Raw genomic sequence first — 11,129 nt, forward strand, 5'->3', positions numbered from 1 at the left:
GGCGACCTAAGTTATGTAGGTGAGCTTGAGAGACAGGCGAGCTCGAGAGATGGGCGATGTTTGCTCTCGCAGGCCGAGGGTCCAAAGTAGTGGTGGGCACGAGCCATGTGTTTTGTGGGCGGAGCCTTGTGCTTGCCAGCTGGGGCAGCGTGGGTGTGTCAGGCCATATTAAATGCGATTTGACAAGGCGACCTCATTTTCACACACCTCGTCTGATGACGAATCATGGCCATTGATTTCAATAACCATCTTTTGAGTTTGGCCGTTGGATCAGCCATGAACCGCCTCTTGGTTTGGGTTTCGGATTCGATCCACCCGATCCGCTCCCTGTTTCGATGGTTCGTCTGTAACTAACAAACTCAAACTATCGAGAGCAATCTGAACCGTCGGTTCTGATCGTGGCAACGCCTCTCAACCGTCGGTGTTTTGTCTTTAAATAGGCTTCATCTCCTTCCTTGGGAGACTACTGTGCTTAGCGATTTTTACTCGCTCAAATCCTTTAGAGAGAAAGAACTTGACTTTCATCGGACTTTTCTCGTCTCTCTCTCTTCGACACCGACATGGCGCCAAAATCCAAGAAGTACGTTACGAGGGGAAAGGGTCCAAGCCACTCTTCCGGTAGCGTCACTGCCGGTACCGCCGCCAGTGCCTCTAGAACATACTTAGGTAAGTCCCGGGGGTTGTGGGATGACCTTGTGTTGATGAACGAGGTAGAAGTGAGAAGATGAGTAATGTTTGCTCATCTTCCTTAGCGAGCTTTGCCATTTTAGGTGATGTTCTGTGATTTCAGGCGAACTTGGCCCTTGTCAGGTGAGTTCAGCCTTTTGTCAGGCGAATTCAGCCTGTACCAGGGGAGCTCAGCCTTTGCCAGGTGAATTCAGCTTTCACCAGGCATATTCAACTTTTATCAAGCGGGTTAAGCCTTTGTTAGGTGAACCCGAAACTTGTCAGGCGAAGTTGACTTCGTCGGGCGAGGTTCATGCTTTTGAGCCAGAATTTTCTAATTCTCTTTGTTTTGTTTTGTAGATGCGTTTTCTGACGAGGCCCTCCTAAAGGGTATTGCCATTGTTCTTACTGGTAGCACGTGCTATGTAGCCCCAGTTCTTGTTTGGTGATGCTGTGATTGACCCTTCAGCTCTATTGCTTAGAGAGAGCAGCTGGCTCCGAGTCACGGACGGGGTCCACTACTACATTCCTAGCATGCCGAGAGGGTTCTTAATTATTGAGATGCACTCGCTTTCGGATCCAAGAATGATGAATTAGGATCTGACCCCTATTCAAGATGGGGTGATTTATAGGGTCTTTAATAGCTCTATAGCTAGATATAGGGTCGACAGCTCCTGCAAGCGTGTGACTGCTCTGCGTCCAGGCCTGTTATAGAACGAGTTAACCGTGGGGGAGATGACTACGGTGGCAGAGACCTTCCATCATTGCTTCTTCCACGCTAGGGGACAATTTCCCTCGAAGGATTTTAGGGCTCCGGGGTGGATTTATTCTGCATCTGGCAGCAACACTTAGTGGTCTAAGATCACCGAGTACATCTTGGCGGAGAATTCTGATCTTGAAGGGTCAGAGTTGTATGTGGCTATTAGGGCCACCTAGCACGGCCTGAAGATTAATGCTCCCCAGTTCCAAAGTATCTTGGAATTTTACTGTCTGAATAGCGACACATTCTTTACACCCAACATTGAGTTGGGCATGACACTCCACGAGATGCACGATGTATCAGGGTTGCCATTGGGAGAATTCCCTTATGAGGTGTACGTGCCGGGTCAGTATGAGATTGACTACCTCTCGGCCAAGTTCTCTCAGGTGGTAGAAACCCTATGGGAGCTGCTTGACCACTATCATATATGCCTAAATACCCTAGAAGTAGTGGATCATAAGGGTAAAAAGAAGAGGGCTCTGGGGATCAGCCATAAGTATTGGGTTGATTACCTGTTCCCTCACAATGATGTTAAGGGGAGGCTCATCTTGCCGTTGGCAAGTGCAACCAGACCGAGGTGGAGATGAGGATATCAGAAGGTGGGGCTACAAAAATCCTCGAGTATGACGAGGGTGGGTTCAAGGTAGGGACGATCTTCGAGTCATTCCACCATCAGGCCAAGTCCCCAATATCATCAAAGGCTTTGCTCGATGGGTACTTCATGTTATGGCTAAAGAGGTGAGTGGTCCCCACCCATTATTTCGAGGCGATCCTAGTGGAGGTCCTCTACCCAGTGGTTCGCTTGGCTTACGAACGGTCATATGCATTGCTGCCGACGACAGTGGCATGCGTCTAGAGAGGGCTCTACATACTAATGGCCCAATTCTGTCGGGTGTCGTATGTTGATGAAGGGGATGACGAAGTCATCAAGACTCCTAACCCTCAAGTCAGGTTGCCGTACACCTATCTAATTGCATGGTTCGTCTATCACTAGCAATGTTTGATGAGCGTACAGGCGGCTCTTCAGGAAGAAGGGTTCATCTTGTTCATCCAACGCCTGGATAAGTGCACTTGGAAGTGTAAGGACATCTCCGATATGAGGAAAACATCGACCCATTTTAGCCATCATAATTTCCACCGTTTTTCCCCTTATTTCACCGGTGGAGGATACAGTGAGGCCCTTCGAGACACAGCGACGGCAGACCAACACACTGCACTTTCCCGCGGTGCCTTCAGATGTCTGGTTAACATCCGACCGGGGTACCATGTCCTACGGATAGGCTCCATGTATTATCTGGATCCGTACATTCCCTACAGGTTTGCCTGTCAATTTGGGTATAACCAGTTGTATGTAGGGAACATTAACCCTTATTTGCATTACGAAGGAGGGCTAGTGGACGGTGCGTGAGGGTGGTTCTGGACCTACGTAGGTTGCTACCCTTATTTGCATTACGAAGGAGGGTTAGTGGACGATGCGCGAGGGTGGTTCTGGACCTACGTAGGTTGCTCTAACGCGCGCTCCAAGCTGCCAGTCAGGGATCATGACCTCCATCATACACTTACCTATTGCCGGTGGTACCGGCGCACCAGCATGAATCCTGAGGGCTTCAAGCTGCCAGTCAGGGGTGCCGCTCGAGTGTAGCTCCCCATGCATTAGGATGGAGAGGTCGTCAGGCTGTTGAGGAGTTGTTTGAAGATATTCCCACTAAAGACACCGAAAACCTTTATGCATGTTTAGGCAAATTCGGGACATTTGATGCCCAAGCCCTGCCTCTTTTCACTCAGTTGGAACCTACCGATGAGCAAGGGGTGTTTGATGAGATGGTCCAGGTGGGGGTGTGCCTGGAGCAGGTCCGGGAAGCAGTAGCTAGACACATGGGGATGCTCGCTTTTACTCCTGGACGCTTGTTTCCTTCTAAGCGATAGTGGGAGACCGAGGCTGGCAGCTCAGGAGGGGAGGCGACTAAGAAAGTTCATCACGAAGAGGCGGCAGAGACCACCAAAATAGCAGAGGGCCAAGTCATGGCTATTCTTGAATCGATTCCGGGGGTAACTGCCTCTGTGACTGAGGCCACTATGCCTGCTCCAGTCATTGTATCGGGGATGATCCCGTTAGCTTTGAAGGTCACCCCATCGACACTTGTTGTGGGGCAGCAGGCGAGGATACTACATGCTCCACCAACTATATCGGGAGGTAACCTTTTAATACTCTATCTTTGAGTACAAGGTTGAACTTGTATCACCTGACGTTTGTGTTGACCTAATGCAGGCATGGCGGAAGGGGCAATCCCAATTCTTTCCACCGAAGAGGAAGGAACAGAAGATGAAGAGGAGCTTGACGATTCAGGTGAGAGTGACATTGAGCTTCATCGATCCGTTGATGCTAACTCACTAGTTGAGACTTTTATAGTGGTTGTTGCTGACACTTCTTCCATATTTGTAGCTGACTTGACGTTCAAAGCCACTGGTAAAGAGGATCCTCCCTCTAGGACTGATTGGTCGGCAGGGGAGGAAGATGAAGGAGAGGAACAAGAGGACGAAGGAGAGGATGCTTTGACCCACGGGGAGACGTCAAGCCAGGAGGATGAGGCATTGGCTCATGAAGAAGTGCCAGCCCAGCAGTGGGAGGCCCCGATTCCTGAGAAGACGTCGGTTCATGACGAAGCTCTAGCCTAGTAGGCGGAGGCTCCAACTCAAGAGGAAATATCCACCTAGCTGGTCATCATTTCATCGTCTCCTACTTTGGTGACCGTTGAGGCCACTGTCGAATCCACTGTCAGGACTATAATGGTGCCGTCAGGGCCCTTGGCCTTAGCGGTGTCTATCACCACTCCCGTCATCATGGCCACCAGCGCCTTGATCGTAGCCCTAATGATGACACTTCTCACCCGTGGCCTGCTCTCGTAAGAGATCAGTGGATCGAGCCATTGCCAACTTCCAAGACACCCTCACTGACAGCATCAAGCTCCATTAGATGGAAGCTTTCCTTTCGAGGAGTTCAAGGTGATCCTTGACTTTCACATAGCTTTCTTGATCAAGATGCTTGGCGCATCCGCTGTCGCTCCGTATTATGAATGCTTAAGGAAGGCAGAGCCGACTATCCAAAAGCTACTCACCCTCCGTGCCATGAGTTCTAACATCATCCACCTTGCATCCGACGAGGTTTAAATAGCCTTGAAGGAGCAAGAATGTATACTGGAGGAGAAGACGTCATTGGAGACACGGCTGAAGGAGGAGCTGGAGCGCGTTATCGCTGAGGATGAGCAGGTGGACGAAGAGTGTCACAAGACCAATTCTAGTATATCCAGCCTGACAGTGGAGATAGCGAAAGTTAAACAAACCATCACTGAGGCACAAACTATCCTAGTTACTAAGGAGAAAGCCCGTGAACAGCTGATGGAGCAATTGGCAGAGCTCAAGTCTCGACAACGACTAGTCGCTGATAAGATCGAGGAGAGAGACCGAGCCCTCAAGGAGGTGAGGACCGACATCCAGGACTTACTCTCGTGCTCTGAAGAGGACATCTATAAAGAGGTCCTGAATAGGCTCGAGCATAAGCACACACAAGAGATCCGGGAGGTGGAGTCGCGACTGAAGATTTGTAACTTTATTTGAGTGTATCGTTGTATCCAAATCTCTCATTATGAATGAAATTATGTTTTCTTTTCAAGCATCACTCTCTGTGTTTCATTCATATGCATTTTTTCTTTTTGTGGGCTAATGCCTAGGTTCCTTTGGTAAGTTTGCGGTAGGTGAGCTCGAGTCACGTGCGAGTCCAAAATAGGCAAGTCTTAGTTGCGGGCAAAATTCAAGTGGGAGAGTTCTAGCCGCATGCGAACTCCATTGAGTGAACACAAGCCGTAGGTGTGCTTGACTTGTGCAAGTCCGAGTTTTAGGCGTGCTTGAGATGGGCTCAAACTGTGGCCAAACTCCAATTGAGTTCAAGCTCCAAGTGAACTCGGGACGGGGCGAGTCCTAACTGCAGGCAGACTCGAATAGAACGAGTTAGAATCATCTGGCAAGTCCAAGTTGTAGGCAAGCTTGAGTCAGGCGAATCACGAGCTATCAGGTGAGATTAAGTCGTAGGCGAGGGCGAGCTCGAGCCGAAGGCGAGCTTGATTCGGGTGAGCCACGTGTCAGCCTGTAGACCTGCCTGCTTGCCAGTTAGGATAACGTCGGCACATCGTTTCGTGTTAAATGCGGTGTAATGGGAGGTCTCATCTCCCACGCCCACTGTTGTATCTCAACCGCTCACACGAGATACGGCCATTCGATTTGATCTGTCTGATCGCACAGTGAGTGAGTGCTCTGAGTCGTGCGCTCTGCAGGCAAATCTCTACTGTTGAGATATTGCCTATATATAGCGTTCATCTTCCTTGTTGGGAGATCACAACATTTGCTATTTTTCTTAGAGAAAATCCAAGCTCTCTCTGTTCGTCCTTTGTGCATCGAAATAGCACCGCGAACCAAGGTACCCGTTTCGAAAAAGAGAGAGGGGTTCTTCTTCTTTCGCTAACGTTGAGGTACCGCTCGAGGTATTTTCTCTACTGTTTTAAACCGCTTTGGTAGGTTAGGGATTGCATGACTTGGGAAGAACAATTCTTGCTCATCTTTCGTGGCGAGCTTCGTCGCTTCCGGTGGGGTTCGATGTTCAAGCACATCTATTTGTCAGACGAGTCTCGTACCTTAGGCGAGCTTCGGCCTCTCCTAGGCGAGTTCCACCTGAGAGGTAGGCTCTGTCTTCGTTCACTCTAGGTGAGCCTTGCTCTACATGTGAGCTCGTCTTAGTAGGTGAACTTTATTGACCCACCAACCTTCAAGACTTGGACATATTTCAATCGCTTGGGTAGAAATCTCTGATCTGTTTGTTGTGTTGCGTAGCTCGAGAGGGGATGCCTGGGGTCAGGGCGCCTGCTCCTGAGCCTATCCTCCTCCCTAATGATGAGTCAGAGGGGACAGCCATCGCATCCGCCTCTCAACCTGTCCCTCCGACTGGGTTAGAAACAGGGTTCCACCCCGAGATTTTGTCTATTGTCATGCTTGCTCGTGGCTAAGAGCCTACTTCTCTAGGCTCTCTCTTCGTACAGGCTCACCTTAACGAGCTGGAGAATGCTACCAAGCAAGTGATCTTGATCGTAAGTCTCGGTTGGGGGACTTACGTAGATCTTAAACAATCTCTCCTAGACCGTACGGTTGACCTCAGACGTTTGGGCGAATCCCACCTTTCGATGCGCTACACGATGAGGCTCCTAAACATGGAGTCACATCTGACATGCTTGGAGAACCTACTGTAGGCGGACTTGGGGCGCGAGATGGAGCAGCTTGTGGCTCAGGCTTGGACCCGGAGAGCATGGGAGCAGGAGGTGCGGGCGAGGGACATAGCTGACTTAGAGTCCCACATTGCTCTTTTAACCATCCGACAGTGCTTACTACAGGTCAATATAGATGCTTCTGCCTCCACCATCACTCGTATGAGGGCTGATCTGGCTCAGGAGGAGGCGACTCTGAGGGGACTCTAGTTCAAAGATAAGAATATCCGTAGATCTATCATAGAGGAGACCCAAACCCTTCAGGCGATGCGCCAAGGGAATGCTGCTACTGTCGCAACCTTCGACGTCAGGATCCAGAGGGAGGTGGAGGATCAGGCTCAAGAGAGCCTTGCAAAGAAGATAGCCACTGCTAAGGCGGAGCTTGCATCCTTTAGCTTGCTAGATTGAGCTTGTAGGGCTAGGGTAGTTTTTTTAGGCAATTTGGTTTGTTTTGTTTCGAATACAATGTTATGCCCTATTTGACTGTATGGTCATAACTTTGTTTGAACGTATTGTCTAAAAACTTGTTGATGAATGAAGTTTATGCTTTCTTGGTTTTCTAATGTATTGCGCATATACTCCTTTTTGTTGTTTATTGTTTCCTCTCGTTGTCCAACACTTAGGTTCTTCAGCAGGTTCACAATAGGTGAGCTCGGACCGTTGATGAGCTTGAATCAGAAGGATTCAGGCCATGGACAGACTCGAATTAAGCAAGTTCAAACCATAGGCAAACTTATACTAGGCGAGATCGAGCCGTGGGCGAACTCAAGCTTGGCGAGTTTGAGCCGTAGGCGAACTCAAGTTCGAGCCATAAGCGAACTCAAGCTAGGCGGACTCTAATGTAGGCGAGTTCCATTTATCAGGCACTTTGAACCACATGCGAGTTCGAGGTGTCAGGCGAACTCGAACGTAGGTGAGTTCCGAGATGGTAGGCGAACCACACGTCCGTATGTGGCCTACGTGCTTGCCAGCTAAATGCGAAGTGGTGTGGCGCCTTACCTTCCGCACTCAATTTGAACAGTTGGTCCAGAATCCTGAGAGCTGTAGCGTCCGTGGTCATCAAATTCAAACTGCCATGAGCAATCTGAACCGTTTGCTTCAATCGGGCTCATGGATCTTGACCGTTGAGACCCGATCTATATAGTGCATTCGCCCACCTCTTGGGAGATTATTCATGCTCATGAAGTTCTTTTTAGAAACTCGAGCTTCTCTCTCATTTTCAGAGTCGAAGATGGCCTCGAGGATGAAGCGGTGCGCTTCCAAGGGGACGAAGAGGGCTTCGACCTCCATCACTGCCGACGTCGCTGTAGGCGTCAAAAAATGCTAATAGATATCCCAAGCATAGAGAAGATCACTCAAAAATTCACAAGAAAGGATTTCATACTGTTTTGGAAAAATCAAAACAAGTATGAACTGTCTCGCCAGCGAGACAGTCTTTGCTGTCTCGCCAGCGAGACAGTGTTGAAATAGTCAAAACTACATTTGTAACTGCCCTACACGTGTCCATTAACTGCCAAGGGACGTGGGAAACATCATGGGCGAAAATCACGTGGATAACTGCCAAAATAACGGAGTTTGAAACGTGGGAGAACAGTTACAGCGAGAAACTGCCATTTTCCGAGACAGCATTTACTGTCTCGCTGAGCGAGACAGCAAATTTACTGTCTCGCGGGTCGAGACAGCAAACGCTGTCTCGCCCAGCGAGACAGTAAACACTGTCTCGCCGTACTGACTTCTTCGATTGTTAAGTTTTTGCAGTTACTGACCCTTGAGGCTATAAATACCCCCCTAGGGTCACTTCTGACGAGGATCGAGCATTTGTTAGAGCATTCCAGAGCAGAGAGAGAGCAGATTTGAGTTCTTTTCTTGCAACGCCTTGAAATTAAGCTTCGACTTGATTTTAAGAAGAACGACTATCTTACTTCGATAAGATATCGTTTCAATTTCTACTTCGATAACGAAGTTAGAATCATAAGCCCCCTCTTCACGATCTGTGAATCGGCGGTCCACGAACCAAAGCGTTCCCGGCACAGGCAAAGTCCCACGAAAACGAGAATTGATAGACGATTTTCGTGTTTGTTTCTCAAGAGTTGTAATTTTTGTTTTGTTGTGTAGAAAAAGTCTTATAAAAAGATTATTCTTTCGAATTTGTTGTAATAGAACAAAGTTATAATGAATTCCACAGCAGTGACTTTTGAACCAAACAGTGATCGAATCTCATCTCAGCAAAAGAGTATTCGGAAATTACCGTGGGGATGTAGTGTTTATCACTTTGTTTATAATGATCGGGTTATCCCTAAGAAAATTACATATAACATTTTTCCAAGAACTTCCCGTTACATGAACCATCCACCCCCAGCTTTTCTTGCGAAGCTGGGTTTATCATCATGTTTAGCTGTATGATCGGGTTATCCTTAAAAGTACCATGCATGGCATTCTCCAGGAACTTCCCGTGAAAGAAAGGAAATAGTTTAGACTCATATACCTGTTGGAGTATTAAGGAGCAGTTTATACTCGTATACTTTTCGGAGTGAGATGTATTTACATATGAGAGGGTTTAGCAATTATTTTTAAGAGGGATATTCATCAAATTTTGCTAGAATTGGGGGAATAATGTTTTGGCTGTTAATTTTGTTGTTAATTTTGCTAGAATTGGGTAGGATTAGTTTTTATTTTGTACAATAGGATGAATAATGTGATTTGGGAGTTAGGGTTTAGTAATTATTTACATATGATGAATAATAATTAGGGGTTTTGCCATTATTTGGAATTTATTCAGATATTAATAGATTATTTGCATATGATGGACTGTGTATTTTCAGTTTCGATGACGAACTCCATATCCATTATTTGTTTCTTTAATGGGAGCCTCGGCGTCGGAGAGGATGAACTCCTCTGTAATAGGATCTCTGCAATTCATTGCTTTGCCACGGAAGCGCTTGACAAAATCGTCGACTGGCTCTCCGTCTTTTTGCTTCTCATCTAAAAGGGTTCCGACTGACACTTCGGTATCATCATCGAAGAAGTTGCTGAGGAACAAACTTTCCATGTCATCCTAGCAATTGATGCTCCCTGGCCTGAGCCGTCGGTACCAATCGAAGGCGGCCCCACGAAGGGTGCCAACGAATGACCGGACCATTAAAGCCTCGTTTCCAGAGATCATGCCCAAATGAGACTTGAAATAAATCAAGTGCTGAATCGGCGAACTCTTCCCTTCAAACGGTGTGAAGTTAATCAGATTGAACTTCGCCGGGTACGGTATTGAATCTCATTCCCTTGGATAAGGACATGGAATACCCGTCTTCTTAACTTCTTGAACCGTCATCAAAGCATTGATTTTGTTTTCAAGCTCTTGCATTTTCTTGTCATCGTCTATGTCTTCATTCGAAGGACGTTGAGGAGAATGAGTTAGACCACCCCCTGTAAGAGGTGCCATTGAACCACCCCTAATATCGTTATTGGGAGGATGTGTTAAACCACCCCCAGCGTTATTGCTATTAGGAGGTGTATCAGCCATAATGACTTCATCCACTTCTGGATCAATGTCATCTATAACATTCTGAGTGTGGCGGATGGATTCAGCTTGCTGACTGGACTCAGGAGGTTGAGGTTGTTGAGTTAGAAACTCTCTCATTTGTTGAATAGCTAACTCTATCTCTGTCTTCATCTCAGCTCTAATTTCTTCACGTTGCTTTGTTAGAGCTTCCTGAAGCATTTGAGCAAATTGATTAGAGGTGATCGTGAGTACTTCTCTAGTTTGTCCTGTGCTAGACATTGTATCATCAGAAGCGATTGCAGAACAAGTGTCCGAGAATTCATCCTCCGAGGACATTCCTTCTTGCATTCTTTTGTAATCTCTGCGTCTGATGGCTCCTAATTGGAGTCGAGACATCCTTTGAGCAATTCTTGGATTGACTTTTCCTTTCGGGGAAAAGTCGGGATTTGAGTCACTTGAATGCCGCTTAGACTTTCTTTTATCAGCCACGTTGATGGTGACTTCAGGGAATTCATCATCTTGGGCAGCTGATTTTCTCTTGCAGAAATGCCTCGGCTTAAGCTTCGACATTTCGGTGAAAAGACTGTGGAATACCGAGACTCCTCGTGGGATGGCTTCTCGTTTTGTGTAGTTATATTCCGACAATGCTGCTTTTATAAGTCGTACACAAGAACAATGAGAGCGAATAATTCTCTTTCGAAATTTATTCACATCCCCAACTTGATAATACGATTCATCGGTATGATTGCCAAAAAATCGTATCGTTTGTTTGCATGACCTCCCAGGTATGACGATGTCTTTTGGTGAATGCGTCTTCTTCTGGGGTTGTAAAACCTTGTTGGCATTCTCAGGACAATTTATTACTGTCTTTGAGCGATCCAAGGTTATGTCGGGAGTC

At 47.3% G+C, this 11,129-nt stretch overlaps 1 protein-coding gene across 1 annotated transcript in view; it reads left to right on the forward strand.

The window, feature by feature from the left end:
• The window catches only part of LOC109847130 (FRIGIDA-like protein 3), a 13,993-nt gene continuing 4,873 nt past the window's right edge, over window positions 2,010–11,129 (forward strand). The window contains exons 1-6 of the mRNA XM_020416374.1: window positions 2,010–2,164; window positions 2,744–2,826; window positions 3,165–3,256; window positions 3,353–3,620; window positions 3,696–4,078; window positions 4,628–4,903. Of these exons, the coding sequence (XP_020271963.1) occupies window positions 2,010–2,164; window positions 2,744–2,826; window positions 3,165–3,256; window positions 3,353–3,620; window positions 3,696–4,078; window positions 4,628–4,903 (1,257 nt within the window). The remainder of the gene's footprint in view (window positions 2,165–2,743; window positions 2,827–3,164; window positions 3,257–3,352; window positions 3,621–3,695; window positions 4,079–4,627; window positions 4,904–11,129) is intronic.

This window comes from Asparagus officinalis, chromosome 7, assembly GCF_001876935.1.
Source record: "Asparagus officinalis chromosome 7, Aspof.V1, whole genome shotgun sequence".
NCBI lineage: Eukaryota > Viridiplantae > Streptophyta > Magnoliopsida > Asparagales > Asparagaceae > Asparagus > Asparagus officinalis.